General features: G+C 36.6%; 2 protein-coding genes across 5 annotated transcripts in view; one reads left to right on the top strand and one right to left on the bottom strand.

Moving 5' to 3' along the window:
• Nucleotides 1-7,545, bottom strand: part of OR10AL42 (olfactory receptor family 10 subfamily AL member 42) — an 80,651-nt gene extending 73,106 nt beyond the window's left edge. For 3 of the 4 annotated variants that reach the window (XM_059880195.1, XM_059880196.1, XM_059880197.1), the window contains exon 1: nt 6,466-7,545. In XM_059880195.1, the coding sequence (XP_059736178.1) occupies nt 6,492-7,448 (957 nt within the window). In that variant the 5' untranslated portion in view covers nt 7,449-7,545 and the 3' untranslated portion in view covers nt 6,466-6,491. Of the gene's footprint in view, nt 1-6,465 lie in introns of those variants that run through there. The other variant, NM_001390780.1, reaches the window with a different exon arrangement.
• A 13,969-nt stretch (nt 7,546-21,514) lies between these two features.
• OR2J3 (olfactory receptor family 2 subfamily J member 3) lies at nt 21,515-22,444 on the top strand. Its single transcript, NM_001390401.1, has one exon. The coding sequence runs from the start codon at nt 21,515-21,517 to the stop codon at nt 22,442-22,444; it is 930 nt and encodes a 309-aa protein (NP_001377330.1).
• Nucleotides 22,445-22,663: the final 219 nt, after the last annotated feature.

Below are 22,663 nucleotides of genomic sequence, written 5' to 3'. Positions count from 1 at the left end.
TGATGACTGAGTAATGTTCCACTCTCTCTCTCTATATATATATATATATTCCATTGTATATATGTATGTATATGTATATGTATATATACTTCAGTTCAGTTCAGTCGCTTAGTTGTGTCCGACTCTTTGCGACCCCATGAATCACAGCACGCCAGGCCTCCCTGTCCATTACCAACTCCCGGAGTTCACTCAGACTCACGTCCATCGAATCAGTGATGCCATCCAACCATCTCATCCTCTGTCGTCCCCTTCTCCTCCTGCCCCCAATCCCTCCCAGCATCAGAGTCTTTTCCAATGAGTCAATTCTTTGCATGAGGTGGCCAAAGTACTGGAGTTTCAGCTTTAGCATCATTCCTTCCAAAGAAATCCCAGGGCTGATCTCCTTCATTATGGACTGGTTGGATCTCCTTGCAGTGAATGTATATATACAATGGAATATTGTCGTATATGTATACATATGTATACTACATCTTGTTTATCCTTTCATCTGTCAATGGATATTTCTGTTGGTTCAATATTTTGGTTGCTTCCATATCCTGGTTATTGTAAAGAGAGTTTCAATGAACATTGAGGTGCATGTATATTTTCAAACCAAGTTTGTCTCTGGATATATGTCCTGGAATGGCATTGCTGCTGCTGCTGCTGCTAAGTGTCTTCAGTTGTGTCTGACTCCATGCAACCCCACAGAGCCTGTGCTGCTGCCCAGCAGGCTCTTCCATCCCTGGGATTCTCCAGGCAAGAATACTGGAATGGGTTACCATTCCCTTCTCCAGGGGAATGAGTACCAATAATTGTTCTTGTGCATATGGAATGTATTAGACAGAAAATAATCAGAATTAAGATATTCATTAATTTGTAAATAAACAACACAAGAAGGCTATACTAAGAGGTACATTGATGTACCTTGCCAGCAATCAGAATCAGTTAATAGCCCTAGTAATGTTACCTTTCTGGTGTGCCTTTTCTGTTTAGACTCATTTAGTAAACTTGGATTCAGCAGTAGTTTGTACCATCTCTTTTTGCGCTGTAAATTGTCTTGCATAACTACTTCATTTAAACTGGGCAATTGATTTTTCTTGTTAAAATTTAATTATCTATGTTGTAGGAATTTTTCTTTATTGAGTGGGATTATCTTATTTTTGTGTAAGAGTTTGGACAGTTATCAGTGATTTACTTAATTTTATGTAGCTACGAAGACAGACTTTGGGTCCAGGAGAAAAATCTTTTTCCAATTTAGGATCAGAGACATTGGTTTAGGGGCAACAGACTATATTTGTAGGGTTGCAAAGCACAGTTTTCTTTTTTTTTTCCCCACAGTTTTCATATTCTCTGTTTAATTAAATCCTCAAAGCTATCCTGGGAAATGTCACACAAAATTTCTCAGGGATAAGATGTCACTATGGCCCTTTGATTCCACACTACACCTAAGTCAGATGAGTGTAATACAAAAATAAAACAATAATTCCAACTAATTCTGAATGAGCCTGGTGTGCCAAACACTACAGGAAGCATTTTACACCCATTAAATAATTTAATTAATTAATGATTAAATCGTTAAATCACTGATCCCCAAATGCTTTGACAAAGGAAACTTTAGTATTCCCATCTTAAGATATTGTTAATAATTCATCCCAATTGTATGCTAATAACTAGGAAATTTTTTAAGGATCAAAAATCAATACATTTTTTCAATGAAGTAGAGAGATAATGAGAGTATAAATTCAGATTTCTACATTCCAAAAATGTATATTCAAGTGCTATAATTCTACCCTAGATCTCTAATTTTTCCCATATCAATCTCATGATATTTCATTACTTCTAACTCTTGCATACCATGGCATTTTAATCCAATTTTTGATCTACTTTCAGTGATTTTCTGTCACTGTTTAACCATAGTAATTTAGTCGTTAAGTCATGTCTGACTCTTTCGACCCCATGGACTGTATCTGCCAGGCTCCTCTGTCCATGGGATTCTCCAGACAGAGTACTGGAGTGGGTTGCCATTTCCTTCTCCAGGGGATCTTCCTGACCCAGGGATTGAAGCCAGGTCTCCTGCATTGTAGGCAGATTTTTTTACCAACTGAGCTACAAAGAAAGCCCATAGGCTTATGGTTTAACCATATAGGGATCTATTGATCTGTGAAGGTTTAAAGTTCTTTGTCTCTCCACTAAATTATCATTCTAGTGTATCTTTTTATATATAATTTTCTTTATACAGTATTTTCTTTATATTTAAAGTGGTTTTAAAGTTATGTGAGGGAAAATATTTTTTATTTTAAAATATTTATACATTGAAATGGTCACAGTAAATCTAATTACCATTGGTTATTATACAAAGTTACAATTTTTCTTTGTGATGAGATCTTTTAAGATTTATTTTCTAAGCAATTAAGAAATTGCTAAGAAAGAAAATATTTTTATCTGACTTCAAAACATCTGGATGAAATATGTGGACAAGTTGTCTATCAGATTTTTATTATGCTACACGTTAAAAATGTTCATATGATTGTATGAAGGTTACACACTTCATTCAGGTATTTAATATCTGTCAGATATAGTGTTTACTAAAATTTACATGTTTTTAAGGTCGGTTCAACTGAGAAACTGAGTTGATTACAATGAAAAATCTCATTTCTTTCTATAGGTACCACACTAGTTATTTCCAATGTTTAGAGAAGGCTCCCAGGAATGAAATACTTTCCAATTTCCTTATGAATATTTGTCACTATGATGTACACACATTCCAACCTTCTCTAAGAATGGATAGCTTTTAAAGCAAAAGTCTTACTTATTTTAGATAAACATCACTTAAGAAAAAGGAAGTGTGACAGAACATACTTGAATTTTTCAAATTTTCAGAAAAGGACAAAGAAACTGTAGTTTGCAGATGAGTACTTAAGAAATATCTTCAGAAATATGAGTTTTCTATTTGATAAAATGCTGTCAGAAAGAAAAAAAGCCCATATTCAAAAGACCTTAGTAGATATTAATAATATCAAGAGTGCTTTGTGGTGTGCTATTTTTTTTTTAATATTCCTGAGCCCCTTGAACATTATTTTCAGCAGCCCATTTATGGTTATCCCAGATGAGCTAGCAGAAAAAGTTCCATGGGGCAGAGTTCTCCGTGGAAATGTTCCTTATGTATAATTAGTTACCTACTGAATTGAGGTTGGTATCATCTCCTCTATTGCTAGATTTGTCTTAAAATAGACTCATTTGGTTTTCAACATACTGGAAACTAATTTTGTTTTATTCATTTATTTTCCTTTTTAGTGTGTCTTTTAAAAAATTTATTTATTTATTTATTTTACTTTACAATATTGTATTGGTTTTGCCATTCATTGACTTGCTTTTGCATTATATGACGTAATGATTTGATACTTGTATACATTTTGAAATGATCACAGTACATCTAATTACCATTGGTTATTATGCAAAGTTACAGTTTTTCTTTGTGATGAGATCTTTTAAGATTTATTTTCTTAGCAGTTTTTAAGTTTTCAATGTAATATTATTGACTATATTCATCATGCTGTAGATTACACCCCCATGACCAATTTATTTTTATCTGGATATTATACTGCTTGATTCCCGTTACCCCCTCTCCCTTGCCTCAACCCTCCTCCCCTCTGACAAACACCAGTCTTTTCTCTATAAATCTTGTTTGGTTTGTTCATTTGCTTTATTAAAAAAGTATCCCTCATATAGTTGAAATCATATGGTATGTATCTTTGTGTGACTTATTTCCTTAGCGTAATACCCTCAAGGTCCATCCGTGTTGTTGCAAATGACAAAATTTCATTCTTTTCTTATAGCTGAGTAGGACTGCATTGTTTTATAACACACCTTCTTTATCCATTCATCCATCCATGGACACCTGGTCTGTTTCCATATCTTGGCTCTTGTAAATAATATTGCAAATGAGCATATATGTGCACATATCATTTTGAATGACTGTTTTTGGTGTCTCCAGATAAATAACAAGAATATGAATTGCTGCATCACATGATAGTTCTATTTTTAAGTTTTTTGAGGAACCTCCATATTATTTTCCATAATGTCTGCACCAGTTTTCAGTTCCATGAATCAAGCATATGTTCCCTTTCTCCATATTTTTTGCCAACACATTATTTCTTGTCCTTTTGATAAAAGCCACTGTGACAAGTGTGAGGTGATTTTTTTTTGGTTTTAATTTGCATTTCTCTAATAATCATGTTGACAACTTTTCATGTGTGAAGTGGTGACATGGACTATTTGTATTTCAGTACATATGTGACATGTATATTGTAACATCTCCTTTATCTCCTTTATCCATTAAGATTGCTCCCATATGTTGGCTATTATAAATAATGCTGCTATGAACATTGGATTCTATGTATCTTTTCAAATTAGTGTTTTTTTTTTTTTCTTCAGATCTATATCCAGGATTGGTAGTTGTATTTTTTTTTTTTTTGGAGAAACCTCCATAATGTTTTCCATTAGTGGCTGCACCAGTTTACATTCCTATCAAGAAGAATTTCCTTTCCTTTTCTCCACATACTTGCCAAAATTTATTGCTCAAAGATTTCTTTTTTTTGATAGCCATTCTGATAGCTGTGAGGGTGATATCTCTTTCTGTTTTTTTTTTTTTTTTTGCAGTTCTCTAATAATTAGTGATGTTGATCATTTTTTAATGTGCCTGTTGGTCATCTATATGTCTTCTTTGGAAAAATGTCTATTCATGCCTTCTGCCCATTTTTTGACTGAGTCGTTTGGTTTTCTGAATACTGAGTTGAGTGAGCTATTTATATATTTTGAGTAGTAACCCCTTATCAAGCATATCATTTGCAAATATTTTCTCACATTCAGTAGGTTGACCTTTGGTTATTTATAGATTGTTTTCTTTGCCGTCAAAGGCCTTTAACCTTAATTAAGTCCAATTTGTTTGGTTTTGCTTTTATATCTTTTGCATTAGCATACAGATCCAAAAAGATTGCTGTGATTTATCTCAAAAAGTGTTCTATGTTCACTCCTAGGAGTTTTATGGTTTCTAGTCTTGCTATTACTTTTAGGTCTTTAATCTATTTCTTGAGTCTATTTCTTGAGTTTATGGTTAGAAGAAATGTAGTTTTATTTTTTACATGTAACTGACCAGCTTTTGATCATTTCAAACGTGTAAAACTTTTCAAAATTAGTAAATGAAACAAAAATGATTATGCTACCTAAATTGTTCCTAACTTGCTTTAATTTTTAATATCATTTATTTTTTAGATTAATAAACACTTATAAATAATAATATCTAATGCCTACAGATAATTCCTGCCCATTTTTATAGGATAATTTTTAAATAGTTATTTTTGCATGCTTAGTTTATTTCCATTCTTCATTGACTACATACAAATAAAAATACCAATAGAAACCATAATATGCTGTTCTGGTCCTAAATGAATTTATTAGGTTTTGGGAAAAACAGCATATGTGGCAAAATACATCTTGGTCATTAGTGAGCATCACTACCATCCCCTGATTGTAACATTATTATAACATTTTTTTCTTCTTCATCTTTATCAAGACAAAACTGACAAAATTGTCAAGAGTTACGACTTAAGGTATATAAGGTGATGACTTTATGTATGTGCACATTGTGAAATGATTGCCACAATCAAGTACATACTGATAACATATATTAGTATAACATATTAATTATTTTCAACTCAACTTTCTTCTTCTATCCTTAAATTTAAGTATTATTATTTTTAAAATTTTTACTATGAGGACTCTTGGCAAAAATTTCTCATATTATTCTGCAACAAACACCTCTGAATTTTAAGAGTTTGCTTTTTTATGTTTATACATTTTTATATACTCACAACTCAAAAGAGAATCATTCAGTTCTATATTATGTACCAGTAACTGAGAATGAAGAATTTTAAAACATTTTTATGGAAGGAAATAATTCACATCATAGTTATTGCGGAACTGAGAGTCATATGAGACAAACATATGTGGGGGAACTACCCCAGTGACCAGTGCAGATGTCATAGAGACCTCTCAGGGGATAGAAAATGCATAAGAGGATAGAGTGAGAATTTCTGAGGCTTCCGAGGATAAATCTGGTAATTTATACTCCAAGCCTGTACTTTAGCCTAAAATGAAATATTCTGGAAAACCAGTCTAGTGTTGACTTCACCTTTAAAATTCTTTGCTAGCCAACTTCCTTCCAAACTTGGCAGTCAGAACTTTAGCTATAAGAAGAGAGCTGTCTTCAAAATTACAATCACTGTTACAGTCACTGTTATAAAAGAAGCTTCTTATAAAACACACTGACAAGTACAGTGTTTTCTTCCTTCCTTTCTTCCTTCTTTCCTCCCTCCTTTTCTCCTTCCTCCCTCTCTCCCTGCTTTCTTCCTCCCTTTCCTTCTTTCCTCTTAGGTTGAGTGTGCATCTTTTTCAAAGAGGAATTTAGTTGTTCCCCTAGTATCTTACCCATGAAATCTGTAGAATAGACTCCTCTAAATGAAGTTGCTTTTCTTGCCCAGAGTTCTCCGAAGAGCTGTCTTGACTTCCTTGTTCCGTAAGCTGTAGATGATAGGGTTGAGCATGGATGTCACCACAGTATAGAAGAGGGCCAGGAGTTTATCCACCCCAGGTGAATGACTAGCCTTGGGTCTCAAGTAGGTGACAGATCCTGAGCCATAGAAGAGTGTTACTACCAGTAGGTGGGAAGAACAGGTGGAAAGAGCTTTTTGACGGCCTTCAGGGGAGGGCATGACCAATACAGCAGCTAGAATTCTGCCATAAGAAGCAATGATTAATAAAAATGGACTGGAAATGCAAAGAATGGCTGCAACAAAGACTGCAGCCTCATTATGGGATGTATCCCCACAGGCTAGTGCCAGGATAGGCAAGAGGTCACAGAAGAAGTGGTCTATTTCACAGGGGCCACAGAAGTCTAAAGAGAAAATATAGTTGGTTTGGCCCAAGCTTACTATGCAACCTACTCCCCAAGAAACCATTGCTAAATGGACACACACTCCACGACTCATTCGTGTTGCATAGTGAAGTGGGGAGCATATGGCCATATAGCGATCAAAAGCCATGGCTGCCAAAAGACAGCACTCACTGATACCAAATAATGTAAAGAAAAACATCTGTGTAGCACAGCCCTCCCGAGAGATTCCTCGGGCCTCACTCACAAGGTTCTGCAGCATCTTGGGTATAGTAGAGCAAGTGTATCCAATCTCCAAGAGAGACAAGTTGGCCAGGAAGAAGTACATGGGGGTATGGAGGGCTGGATTGGTCCAGATGGCAAGAGCTATGAGAACATTGCCTGTCAGTGATACTAAGAACATGAATAGGATGAGGGTAAATAAAAGGAAGCACTGTTCGGTGGCCTCAGAGAATTTGACAAATGCAAAGTGTTTCACAGACATGCTGTTGTCCTGCCACAAAGAACAATTGATGCTCATGACCTGAATAAAAGAAAGGTGAAGTCATCAGAAAGATTCTTTCAGATAGAAATATAAATCCTTATTATATTACTCTTAACAAGCTCTTAAAAGATGCTTAAAATAAAAAGACGCTTACTCCTTGGAAGAAAAGTTATGACCAACCTAGACAGCATATTTTTGGACTCTGTGGGAGACGGAGATGGTGGGATGATTTGGGAGAATGGCACTGAAACATGTATAATATCATATATGAAACGAGTCTCCAGTCCAGGTTCGATGCACGATACTGGATGCTTGGGGCTGGTGCACTGGGATGACCCAGAGGGATGGTATGGGAAGGAAAGAGGGAGGAGGGTTCAGGGAACATGTGTATACCTGTGGTGGATTCATGTTGATATATGGCAAAACCAATACAATATTGTAAAGTTAAAAAATAATAAAATTTTAAAAAAGATAAATAAAAAATAAAAAGCAGATACATTGTCAACAAAGGTCTGTCTAATCAAGGCTATGGTTTTTCCAGTAGTCATGTATGAAAGTGAAAGCTGGACTATAAAGAAAGCCGAGCACCAAAGAATTGATGCTTTTGAACCATGGTGTTGGAGAAGAGTCTTGAGAGTCTGTTGGACTGCAAGGAGATCCAACCAGTCCATCCTAAAGGAAATCAGTCCTGAATGTTCATTGGAAGGACTGATGTTGAAGCTGAAACTCCAATACTTTGGCCACTTGATGCAAAGAGCTGACTCATTTGAAAAGACCCTGATGCTGGGAAAGATTGAAGGTGAGAGGAGAACAGGACGACAGAGGATGAGATGGTTGGATGGCATCCCTGACTCAACGGACATGAGTTTGAGTAAACTCCATGAGTTGGTGATGGACAGGGAGGCCTGGCGTGCTGCGGTCCATGGGGTCGCAAAGAGTCAGACATGACTGAGCGACTGAACTGAACTGAACTGAACTGAGCAAGCTCTAGTGAGTCAAAGACATAAATTTCTTACCTATAATTTAAAATATATGAAGTTTGGAAGTTAGAAGTTAGACTCATCCTGAAACTGAATCCTACTTTATGTTCACTATCTCAGTTGATTTGTCAAAGATATATCTACTCAGCAGGCATAAAATGGAAAAGAAATTTCTGCACAATTCTGTTTCATTCCTTCATTTTATCAAATAAAGTTCTTCTCATACCTATTTATTTCCTAATCTTTTGCCACTGACTTGCTTTCTTCACTCATTCAGTCAACAAGTATTTATTGAACACAGAGTATTTTCAAGTATTTTTCAGTTACTGTTGTAGGTCCTAGGATTAAACAATGTAAAATAAGATAGAAACAAGTGGACTCTTTCAAAATTCTGTTAAATATGGACTAACAAGTCAGCACGATTATAGGAACCCTTTATAGATATAATTGTTGAAAATTTTTCACACATCAAATATTCTATTATAATGCATTTACCCTTGGACTGCAAGGAAATCCAACCAGTCTATTCTAAAGGAGATCAGTCCTGGGTGTTCTTTGAAAGGAATGATGCTAAAGCTGAAACTCCAGCACTTTGGCCACCTCATGAAAAGAGTTGACTCATTGGAAAAGTCTCTGATGCTAGGAGGGATTGGGGGCAGGAGGAGAAGGGGATGACAGAGGATGAGATGGCTGGATGGCATCACTGACTCGATGGACGTGAGTCTGAGTGTACTCCGGGAGCTGGTGATGGACAGGGGGCCTGGCGTGCTGCAGTTCATGGGGTCGCAGAGTTGGACATGACTGAGCGACTGAACTGAACTGAACTGAACTGAATGCATTTACACTTGTAGCATTTATAAACATTTACCTTGCATTCTGTCAAATTAAATTAATTAATATAATTTAGTATCTGTATTCCTCATGTAGGAACACATTTCAGTGAACATTTTGGCAAAGAAAACAGACAATAGTTTACTTATCTTTTTTAAAAACCCAAAATATTTTCTTAAATATCATCAGTTCACAATAATAACCTATGCAGTTACTTAAAAATTCTGGATGTGGAGATGTTTTCATTCTTCTTGTCATTTAAATACTCAAATATTTTTCAAACTAATTTTATCTTCCTGCATCTGAAAGGAACTGCAATTTCCTCAGTGACAATGATGGAGGAACCAAGGTGGAAATCCCAACCAGAAAAGGAGAATGCCTGACTCTTAAGTCGTGACATTGTAAGGATTTTATTTCATAAATATCCTTGTCCCATTTGGACTGTAGACTGTAAATGCAAATGCCTGTGTTGGGGGTGAGAGTCAGGGGATGTGAGGAATGGGAGAAACCTACTGGTAGATGGCACATGGTGAGGGCTGAGTGCACAGAGGCTAATGCATGCTGTTAGTCATTTAATATTCTTAGACCCACAAGATGAATTAAAGAATCATCCTGTGGTAAATACTTTTTAAAACCTTACAAAGTTCAAAGATGAAAAAAATTACCTGTCCAAGAGAGTGAAGATCTGTGAGTGCTTCTAAGTATTTAAACTGACAAAGAATTATACTTTGTCTAGAAATAAAAATTAAATCATATAGAAATAAATGCATATACCCACTTGGAAGTGAGAATACAGACAAACAGTCAAAATCTCTTCTCCATTCCTGTCACCAGGAATAATTCTACATCATGTAAAATCTGATTTTTTCATTATCCTTTCTATTGTTTTCAGGATTTAATCTATTGACCTTTGTCCAGGGACCCTGAGTTCCATGTAGTAGAGGTCAGTCTTATGTACATACCAAGAAAGTTTAATTTTAATCATTGTCTATAGAAAGAGAGTGAGTTGCTCAACAGCAGGATGTCAGGAGTCTGCAGAAAGAGCATCACGGGCAGTACAAAAATTTGGGACATTCTTCTGTCTCTCACCTGATATATTTTCTTCACAAAGTTTCTGATCCATTATTTCTGTGTAAAGGAAGGATGATGAAGCCCTTCCTATCTTTACTGAGGAGTTGTTTTGAGGTAAAATGGAAACACAGAAGCAAACCACAACTGAAAAATCAAGAACTAAACTACTTTATCAGTCTCAAAACCTACTTTTTAAAAGCCTCATGTTAATGATCTCATAGAATGTTGCCTACAATATTCCCTATTATTACCAAGCTATCAAAATCACCTATATTCAGTGCCAATCATCAAGCAAATGTGCACTGTGATATTAATCTAAAGATACAGAAGTTTAATGCTCAATGGCAAATTGAATTTTTCTATTCCTACTCAATATAATAAAAGATTAAGTGACCATTGGACATTGACAAGGTTCTAACAGTTTGAATCTTGAGATGGAGTTTCAGTGACAGTTGGGTATATGAAATAAACAGAGGAAGGACACAAGACAATTTTAATACCTCAGTGGCTTGACTTCATGTGCCACCTTACCCAGCCTCAAGATCCAAGACAGGTGCATTCTATATAGTTCTGCATTGGAAATAATCCAGCATAAGTGTTTAATTTTGGGTCAGTGCCACATAATTAGAAGTTATCTTTCACTGATTCAGTTCCTTATTAATCTCTGTTCTCATAATGAAATATTTCTTTGTTTCCTAACAGCTAAAGGGAAACATCTGAGACATTATTAAAATTTCACCTTAAACAGTACAGTGCCTAGCATACAAGGGAAACTCAATAAATATTAATGTGTTATTCTGAAATTGTCACCTCTAAAATGCTTGAATAGTAGATACAATTTATGTAAATCGATCATTAAATTTTGTAGAGATGATTCACCCATAACCATTTTATCGAGCACCTAATATTTAGCTGGGTGATGCTTCAACATAACCCAGCAGAAACTATCATTTGATTGGAGTAACATGTACAGGATAATCTAGGCATTTCTATTACCCCCAAATAAGAGATATATCTATTTCCTGAGAAGTAATTATTTTGGAACACCTTATAGCAGTTTTAAGACAGGGATCCTGGCAAAATGAGTAAATTATTATACTACTCAGAGAAGGAAAAAGAACTGATTAAAATAATGTTCAGAACTGAATAATGATTTTGGTGTTGTCTATCCATTTTCACATTTTAATCTACCATTTAATGTAGGCTTCTTTTTTAAGGCATCAGTTATACCACATACCTTTGATCCTAATATTTGAGGAAAAAAGTAGATGGAATTTTCTTCTGATGAGCCACTGCCGAATTTTGTCAGAACATTCTCGATATAACCTCCCCAAATTTAGAGAATGTAAATCGCCCCAATCTTCTAAGACCATGCACTGAGAAGTTTTGTTGTAGTTAGGACCATGTCTGAACCCAGACAAGATTGTGTGTCTTCTCTGATAGCATTATATTCTTCCTAGCAATGCCATCAGCTAAACATACACACACACACACACACACACACACACAGCATGCTTGGCTGTGCTGTTTACATGATGATGTATTTGAACCGTTCTTGCCTTGAAAAAAAATGGTATATGAATAGTTGTACTTCATTTCTTCTCCTTGTTCTGAATCCTTATCCTGCCTCCCTTCCCCAGGAGACATATTCTTCTCACTAGAGTATGTCAGGAAGCAGTTTGATTTTATCTCTCAGGAATTCTCTCTCTCAAGTCAGTCTGTATTTATGGTAAACATGAATATATAGAAAGCAAAATGATAAATATAGAAGGTAATATAGGGACTTCCATGGCAGTGCAGTGGTTAAGACTTGCATTCCAGTGCTTGAGGCACTGGTTCCTTCCCTGGTCAGACAACTTAAGTTCCCGCATGCTGCAATGTGGGCAAAAAAAAAAAAAATTACTGTAGAACAAAATAGAGTGAATCAACAGTAAAATATAACAACCTATCATTACCAGTAAAATAATATAATCTATCATTTAGGTAACTGCTATCATAGACTCGGTACACAATGAGATTAACTCAAGAGAAATGTACTACTGGAATCAAATATTTATGTGACCACTCTATATTATTAAGATGAAATACTCAAAAAATATTTATAATTTTTGTTTGAATTAAACCAAGTAGTCATCAAAATATTATGAAAATGGCATAAATAACTTTCATATCATCTTATATTGAAGCAATTATTATTTATTCTGATTACCATAAGATACTCTAATAAATAATAATAATCTTCTAATTACAACTGAGTTTGACAAAGTACCTATTTGTGTCTATCAAAAGTAATAAAAAAGAACCGAGAATCAGAGAGATATATATAGGGTGATGAACAAAACTGTATGACACAATATTTATTGTTTCGTGATATTAAAAAGTAAATAAGGTACAAGGTACTGATTACCTAATATTGAATATATCGTTGACATGATGTAAAGGCAAAGGAGAAAGACTAGGGAAGAGAAAGTTGTTTAAATAGAAAACGCCCCTCACCAAAGCCCCATTAGATGCAATATGCACTAGAAGAGAACAGATGGTGGAGTAGCAGGATGGGGAACTCCCTTCGCTAATGAACACAGCAAAAATACATCTACATGTGGAACAGTTCTTACTGGAAATGACCTGGAGACTGGGAGAAAGACTCCTGTACAACCAAGGCTGTAAGAAATATCCACATGAAATCCAGTAGGAAGAAAAGTGTCAGGTCAGGACCTGTGCCCTGGTAGGGGACTCAGAGGAAAAGAGAGATTACATGGGCAGAGATCCTCCCCAGGGAGTGAGTGGTTCCAGCCAGATACTGGGCACACCAGCCCTGGGGTCCTGCACAGGGAAGATGAACCCCATAGGCTGGTTGGACAGCTAGTCGGACTAACAGAAGGGCTGTGGGAAGCTTGGACTCCACTCTTTAGGAACACATGCACACTTGCTTGCTCCTGAAACAGTGAGGAGAGGGAGAACTGAAAACTGCACAAGGGGCTGGCCAGTTTCCCAAGACTGCCCTAGGCCCATGTTCCAGCCTGAGCCTCGGGATTGCGCCAGCCCTACGTGGTTCAAGATGCAGCTCCACGTTTACATTTTCCACACTCTTCTCTCTCTTTTCTCTTTCTGGGAGCCCTATAAGGTGAGTGTTGGTACCCTTGATGTTGTCCCAGAAATTCCTTAAATTGTTTTCATTTTTTTAAAAAAATGTGCTTCATTATTTATTTCATGTTTAAGCTTCCCTGGTGGTTCAATGATGAAGAACTTGCCTGTCAATGCAGGAGATGTGGGCTCAATCCCTGGGTCAGGATGGTTCCCTGGAAAAGGGAATGGCAACCCACTCCAGGATTCTTGCCTGGAGAATCCCATGGACAGAAGGAGCCTGGTGGGCTGTAGTCCATGGGATTGTAAAAGAGTCGGACATGACTTAGCGATTAAACAGCAGCAACTATAAGCTCTCCTACCGGATTTTAAAAAGATGATGAACACTGACAAATTATTTACCCCACAGAACTATAATCACATGTTCTCAGGTCGTGTAAATATATGGTTAAGCTAACATTAATATATTTCACTATTTTATCAATCACGTAATAGAACAACTTGTTAAGTATCAAAATACTAGGTCACACAGCTCAAAATGCATATAAAACATTAATTGTCTGCTCAATTCATTAGCAGAAACCCACTTCTTTATTTTATTTTTTTGCAAGAGAGGTTGGGAATCACACTTCAAACAAAAATAATAAGTTGGTAAACAACTTCAATTAAGTGTGAAGAAATTGCAAGAATTTCAGAAATTTTATGATTAAGAATTGTTTTAGCTACAATAACAAAGTATTTCTACCTTTAAAAACATTTACTCAATTAAAGTGTATAGTCTACATGTTCTACAAGAGACAGAGGCAATATTTTACTAAAAATACTTAATAACCCTTCCCATTCTTTTTCATGCCCTCCTTGAAAGTTGCATCTAGAAGTGCAAACATTAAAATGAACTGTAAGGCTTTTTTTGTTTGGAAACATTAAAGACAAGATTCTGTACAATGTAGATTTTCAGAATGGAGGTTTCTATAATAGAAAAAATGAGTTTTATATGGATGAAACTGGAGCCTATTATACAGAGTGAAGTAAGCCAGAAAGAAAAACACCAATACAGTATACTAACGTATATATATGGAATTTAGAAAGATGGTAACAATAACCCTGTATACGAGACAGCAAAAGAGACACTGATGTATAGAACAGCCTTTTGGACTCTGTGGGAGAGGGAGAGGGTGGGATGATTTGGGAGAATGGCATTAAGATATGTTTAATATCATATATGGAATGAGTCGCCAGTCCAGGTTCGATGCACGATACTGGATGCTTGGGGTTAGTGCACTGGGACGACCCAGAGGGATGGTATGGGGAAAGAGGAGGGAGGAGGGTTCAGGATGGGGAACACATGTATACCTGTGGCAGATTCATTTTGATATTTGGCAAAACCAATACAATATTGTAAAGTTTAAAAATAAAATAAAATTAAAAAAATAAATAAAAATAAAAGTGCAAACATTAAAATGAGCTGTAAGGCTTTTTCTGTTTGGAAACATTAAAGACAAGCTTCTGTACAATGTAGATTTTCAGAATGGAGGTTTTCTATAATAGTAAAAAATGAGTTTTATATAAAGACTTTAAATAATCACTGTAAAAGAAAAAGGAGCAAATCTGATATATAATGGTGTGAATGTGGGAGATGTAAATATACTGTTTGTAAATATCCTTACAGGCCCTACTTTCCATGTTTAAAATGGTGGAAGGAATAAACCTCATATAGTCCAGAGTGTTCATAGTTTCTGAGATTTTAGTTCTATATGATACTAAAAATACTAATATGCAAGTATTGTGCTGAGTTATCTTGGCCCCGAGTCTTTCTAAATTTTTTATAAGAAACATTGATAAGAGTCTGGCATGGAAACAAATTTAAAGACGTAACTCAATACTGCATGATTCACAAAAGGTCAATTTGTACAAACAATAAGCACATTTGGAAAGCTGAACAGTAAGAATCCTTTGCTAAGTGTCTGCATAGGTTGATTACAACCCCAACATAGAGGCTGCAGTTCTGCCAGGCTTGTGGCTTGGTAAAATGGCTTTTCAATACACTTATGGAAACTTCATCAGATTTATCCACCAAGCCAATGTATTGGCTACTATATATGACAAATTTGGTTCCATCTCAGCTTCTACCTCCCAAGCAATGGCACCAGGCAACCCAGTTTTATTGAACGCAACAGTTGTTTCAATGACCATTGGAGTGTTTGAGGTGCAGCTGCATGTTAGGATGTTGTTGCTGTTGTTTAGTTGCTAAGTCATATCTGACTCTTTATGACCACGTGAACTGCAGCATGCCAGGCTCCCTTGTTCTTCACCAACGTCCTGGAGTTTGCTCAAACTCATTTCCATTGAGTTGGTGATGTCATCCAACCATCTCATCCTCTGTCATCCCCTTCTTCTCCTGCCCTCAATCATTCCTAGCATCAGGGTCTTTTCCAATGAGTTGACTGTTTGCATCAGGTGAAAAAAGTATTGAAGCTTTAGCTTCATAATCAGTCCTTAAATGAATGATACAGGTTGTGGATTCAGGGCAGGGCAGCAGTAGTCCTCATAGGAGGTGGCAGCTTCATGGGCTGCGGCAGAGGCACAGACTCAGTTGTGCAGCAAGCAACTCTGGGAAGCTCATTTTTAAAAATTCCTTGTATGGAAAAAGTAACATGGAAACTTACATTACCATATGTAAAATAGATAGCCAATAAGAATTTGCTGTATGGCTCAGGAAACTCAAACAGGGGCTCTGTATCAACCTAGAGGGGTGGGATGTGGAGAGAGATGGGAGGGAGTTAAAGAAGGGAGGGGAGATATATGTATACCTATGGCTGATTCATGTTGAGGTTTGACAGAAAACAGCAAAATTCTGTAAAGCAATTATCCTTCAATAAAAAATAAATTGATTAAAAATTTTGTTTTTTCTTTATGTTAGTCTCACTCGGTGATTTCCATTAATCTGTCTTTCAGATAATTTATGCATTCTTCTTTATCACCTGGTCTGCTGTTCATTCCTTCTATTGTGTTTTTCATTTTTGTTATTGTATGCTACAGTTCTGACTGGTTCTTTCTTATAATTTCTAGTTCCTTGTTAAGATCTCACTGTGTGCATCTATTCTTTTCCCTAATTCAGTTATTATTCACACTACTAATGCTTATAATTTTTTGTCTAGTAAATTGTTTATTTTTGTCTCATTAGTTGCTTTTTCAGAAATTTTCTCTTGCCATTTCAGTTGGGACAAGTTACTCTGTCTTTTCATTTTACTGAACTTTGTGTGTCTCTATGAAACTCAATGGAAAAGTTACCTATGGTGGGCTTGAGGAGGTATCTTTATATGGGAGCATCCTTATACCATCTGCATGGGGCCAGTGACTTTGATAGCAGAGCTGGATTTGACTTGAACACAAGTCATGTCTTTCCTCAGGGTGTGCTGTCAGCTATCATCTTGTTAGGAGGTGGGGTTAGAGATGAGGGGCCAGAGCCAGGTGTGAGCCAGGGCTTCCCCTCTGCTCAGTGACCATCACGGTCCTTTTAGGGCATGGGTGAGTCCCAAGTTGCTGGAGCAGAAGCCCTGAGAGTTGGGTCAAGTTGGCTCCATTCCCTTATAGTATGTGTTCTTCTCTCTCCCAGCACTGGCCCCTTCAGCCCCAGAGGGGAGCAGTGCTGGAGCAAGGAGCCAAGGTGTTTATTTGGCAATAGTCAGTGTAATGGGTGTGGTGGTCAGGCTGCCCTCAGAGACCTGGTCTGCTTGTGATGTGCTGCCTGTGTAAGTGGCAGTAATGGCTGCCCTCTCCCTGCAGCCATGAAATTAAAAGACACTTTCTCCTTGGAAGAAAAGTATGACAAACGTAGACAGCATATTAAAAGCAGAGACATCACTTTTTTGACAAAGGTCCATATGGTCAAAGCTATGGTCTTTCCAGTAGTCATGTACGGATATTAGAGTTGGACCATAAAAAAGGCTGAGCACTGAAGAATTGATGCTTTTGAACTACAGTGCTAGAGAAAACTCTTGAGAATCCCTTGGACAGCAATGGGATTGAACCATCCAATCCTGAAGGAAATCAATCCTCAATATTCATTGAAAGGACTGATACAGAAACTAAAGCTCCAATACTTTGGCCACCTGATGTGAAGAGTGGATTCATTGGAAAAGACCCTGAGGCTGGGAATGATTGAGGGCAGGAGGAAATGGGGACAACAGAGGATGAGATGGTTGGGCGGCATCATGGACTCAATGGATTTGAGTTTAAGCAAGCTCTGAGAGATGGTGAAGGACAGGGAAGCCTGGCATGCTGCTTTCCATGGGATCACAAAGAGTCGGACATGACTGAGTGACTGAACAACAACTCCCTGCTCAGAGTTGGCGCTGCCTTAACATCTCACAGTGAGATTTTTTCATGGTCTGCACTGCTCTCCCTCCAGTGTAGAACTGTGAGCGTTTGCTCAGCTCAGAGTGGGGAAGCACCAGGACAGTATCGTGAAACCAGTTAGCTAGCTGCACAGTTTCATTTGGCCCTTTCCACCCTGCTTTGAGAGAAAGAAACTGTTCTAACTACGACAACTCCTTGAAGGGCATTAATTGCCACATTGGGATTTACTCTCCCAGTGGCCTCATTCAAGGAAAACATAGCACAGTATTCTTTTGTTTCCATAAAGGCACTACTTGCTCTAGGAAAAGAGGTCTATCCCTGGACACACTACGTGCTCTAATGAGTTCCTCCTTCCAGTTAAAGCTGGATCTTTTTGGTAGACTCAGGAGTCTACCAAATTGTGTAGCAAGGACAATCATAGTAATTTTCAGACTCTGCTTTCCTATACTGATGTAGTAGATTAGAATATATGGTGTAGGTAGCCATTTATGTTGGTGATTTCAAAGAGGTGAAAACCAGAGATCAGATTGGTCCACACATAAAGAGGCGTAGATTGAGCAGACATATACAAAGCACTTGGACAGACACAGAAGGGATAGACATGAAAGGAGTTATGTGAATACTACTTAAGCACTAGATAAGAGTATTAAGGATTAAAGCTGACCAGTGATATAGTGATGGAGAAGAGAAGCTCATGTCCACCAGTATTTCCTCCATAATGTCTTATTTTGAAAATAGAGAAGAGATAATTCATTCAACAGTCCATGAAAGCAACCTTTGTTAAGGCCTTTATTTACTTCTCTGGTAAGAAGAAATTTAACCCTAAAGTCTACCTTTTTTCTACTTCTATCTTTTTTTTGGGGGGTCTCTTATATCTCTTTATAATGTGTATAAGAAGGCTTAAAGATGTGTCATGCAAAAGATAAATATATCTCAGAGCTGCTGCTTTGTTGTAATTAATGTATCAATATGAAGTTACTCATGCAACTGTATAAGGAGGAAGAAAATTATATCTGCTTCAGAAGAAGCAACGAGAGCATTTGGGTTTATACATCTCATGATGTACTATCTCCTATTCTAGGAAAATGCTTAAAAATCTTGAAATTTTCCTATTATCCTAAAAATGGCAGTGACCTCTAAATGAAATCATCTTCATAATGTACTATTCAACCATTGCTATTATTTGATTCAGCCATGGTGAACTTCTTTACCATCCAGTGGGCTCAACCACACCTTCTCTGGTGAGGTCTGAGCTGTAGCCTTGAGCAAGTCTTTCCAAGCTTGTCCTCTCTTGGATACTCTGTCTTGGTCCAAGTTATCATTTAGAGTTCTAGTTACATCTTTATAGTTACTTTCCTTCTATAGTTTAATAATACTTTAATCTTCTATTTAATTACAAAAAATTTCTTTTAAGCAATGTACTGGCTTATAATCCTGCATGGTTTCTGAGCTATAGAAAGTAGTCTAGTTAATGATTCATCATTAGCAATTAGTTAAAGATAAGAGTTTTAAGGCCTGAATTAGTCTTAAAAATATGAGGCTACATTCTCTCTAATATTCCTGCTGAAATTCCACCATTTATCTACTGCTAGTATCTTTTCGAGAGTTGTACTAATAAAAATGTGAGCAATTAAAAGACCTCAAAAGAGGTAACCACAGGTGGCTCTTCTGTGATTTCTTTCTTTTTTTTCTTTTTGCCATAGCTTATTAGGAAGCATGAGAAAACAAATTGTGGAAAGAGGAAGCAGAAGTGATATGGCAATGGAATGAGGATGAGGCAAAGCAATTACAGAGAGGAGAGGCATATTTAAATGTTGGTTATTATGCCTTATCAGGGTTAACTGTATAAAAAAAGGTGGTATTAATCTTTCATATGAAGGACTGAAACCCATAAGAGAAAAAGAATCACTTAAGATTTATAGCTATTTGTGAAATGTACTTCATTTTTTTAACCAAAAAGAAATACAGGATTCTCTAGGCACAATATCTTAAATGATAAAGTCATTTAATGGTTTCAGTAAATAGAATTCTTCACTAAGTTGGAGAATAAAAATATATGTAGACATTAAAATTTATGAATAGAAAAAAATTATGATTAGAATTTAAATATGGTCTCAGTTATTGTCCTAATGAAAAAGAAATACTTTAGAAACCACCTCAGGCCCTGTGTTCGTGTTTCTCAGCTCTGTGGTACACATCTGTACATTTTCAACTTGAAGCACTGTAATCTGGTTCCTCTCCATCATCCTCCATTTTCACACCCTTCCTTACTTCTTTGTTCTTTCAATGACTTTATATCTTCCTTTTCCTAAAAATTTCTCTTTTCAAATCAGTTATATTCATATGTTCTTTGGGAGGCTTTTTATCACTGTTCTCCCCATCTATTTCAGAGTCAAATCATAAGGACTGTGATTGTAAGTTTTGTTTGTAAGCTGATATGCATGTGTTTCATGTCTCTTTTTTTGGTATCTCTATTTGGGTTTCAGTTTAGAAATAAGCTGTGAGTGCAAGTAAACAAATAAGAAGGAAAAGTTTTTCTATAAGAATATATAATTGAAACAATATTTTTCACACTATGTAAACATCTTGAAATCATAAATAAATTTGATATCATTCATCATATCTCTTATTCTATATGTAAGATTATTGAGCTTGCAATTATTCTGTTTTCTATAATCACATAAATGGAAATTGTCTGAAAATGCTGAGAAGAAAATTAAAACTGTTTAAAGAAAAGATTATTTGTTTCATGGAGATTTTCTTCTTTCATTATGTTAGAAATTTTCAAGTTGCTATTTACCCTGATGTCATCCTTGGATGAGTGAGAAAAACTTAATAGTTAAGTTATTTTTCTATAATAGGACAAATATTTGGATGAAATATAAAAGTAAAGAAAAGCATTTAATTTACTTTCTGGAGTTTTTTATTCTGGTAAAATATAAAATTTGTAGAAAAGTTGTAAAACGGTACAGAAAACTGCTATTAACCTTTTAACCAGATTCAACAATAGTCTACACTCTGCCTGAAAAGATTTATTTTATCACCTATCCTCTCTCTCATCTGTTTCTATGTCTGTCATATATGTATCTATGTATTTATCCTCTATCTTCATTTCAAACTCTTTCTTGAATTTGGTGTTTTTAAAGAGTGCAGGTCAGCTATTTTACCCATCTTGTCTCCATGTGAGTATATTTCATGCCTTTTCATTATTAGCCTCAAGCTATGCATGTTTTGGCTTGAACAAGACTGAAGTGACACTATGCCCTGGTTCAGAGCATTGTATCGGTGGTCACATGATCTTGGTTTGTAACAACATTAATGATGTTAACACTGATTATGTTGTTATGGTGCTCTACTAGGTTTTTCTGTTGTAAAGTCTACTATATATTTTATAATTAACAAGTAACTTGTGGGGAGATATTTTAGACTATGTCCATGGCTCAACATTTCTTCATTCACTCATTTTTAGCATATATTTAAGTTTTTCTAACTCCACCATTCCTTCTATATTTACTATTTAGTATCCAGCCAACAGGAACAGCCTTCTGTTCGCCACTATAAATTTACTCTTTTTTAAGTTTATCAGTATTAGCTTGTGGGTTCTTATTTCTTTCAATTCGTTGGTACCACAGTTTCTCTTAATGCCCAAATTGTCCTACAATTGAGCAGTGGTATGCCCTTGAAACTGGTTTTTTAAATTTCCTGTGTCTCTTTGATTCTCGGAGTCATTCCCTACATTTTTAGGATGTATGTAATTCTTTCCTCAGGTAACAAGATATGAATGATGATGGAAAAAAGAATGCAACCTCTGAAGCCCAGTTTGTTCTATTGGGTTTTTCTGATTGGCCTCAGCTTGAGTTAGTTCTCTTTGTGGTTATCTTGATGTTCTACCTGATGACATTGATAGGCAACCTGTTCATCATTATCTTGTCATACCTGGACTCCCATCTCCACACTCCCATGTACTTCTTCCTCTCAAATCTCTCTTTCCTGGATCTCTGCTACACCACCAGTTCTATCCCTCAACTGCTGGTCAACCTCTGGGGCCCAGAAAAAACCATCTCTTACAATGGTTGTATGATTCAACTTTATTTTGTCCTCGCACTGGGATCTACAGAATGTGTGCTACTGATGGTGATGTCCTATGACCGTTATGCAGCTGTGTGTAGACCCCTGCATTACACTGTCCTCATGCATCCTAGTTTCTGCCAACTGTTGGCTGTGGCTTCTTGGGTAAGTGGCTTTACCAACTCAGCACTTCATTCCTTCTTTACATTTTGGGTACCCCTGTGTGGACATCGCCAAGTGGACCATTTCTTCTGTGAAGTTCCAGCACTGCTTCGACTGTCATGCATTGATACCCATGCCAATGAGCTAACCCTCATGATCACGAGCTCCATTTTTGTTCTCATACCTCTCATCCTCATTCTCAGCTCCTATGGTGCCATTGCCCGGGCAGTGCTGAGGATGCAGTCGACAACTGGACTCCAGAAAGTCTTTGGGACGTGTGGAGCCCATCTTATGGTCGTATCCCTTTTTTTCATCCCAGCCATGTGCATATACCTCCAGCCACCATCAGGAAATTCTCAAGATCAGGGCAAGTTCATTGCCCTCTTCTATACTGTTGTCACACCTAGCCTCAACCCTCTAATCTACACCCTCAGAAACAGAGATGTAAGAGGTGCTGTAAAGAGACTAGTGGGGTGAGTATGATCTGGTATACTTGTGACATTAATGATGAAATGGAGCATCTCTTCACCAATGGTTCTTTAACCTATCCACTCATTACTCTTTCATTCACTCACTCTATTAGCACTTTTTGAATGTGTACTCTCACAAGGACAGAGTTCATGGTTGCAGATATGATTAAACACAGTTTGCCTAAATAGTAATCACTCCTCAGTGGCAGTAACAGCCATGTAAAAT

Source organism: Bos taurus, chromosome 23 (genome assembly GCF_002263795.3).
Source record: "Bos taurus isolate L1 Dominette 01449 registration number 42190680 breed Hereford chromosome 23, ARS-UCD2.0, whole genome shotgun sequence".
NCBI classification, from domain to species: Eukaryota; Metazoa; Chordata; class Mammalia; order Artiodactyla; family Bovidae; genus Bos; species Bos taurus.
This window is presented reverse-complemented; position numbering and strand designations above follow the sequence as displayed.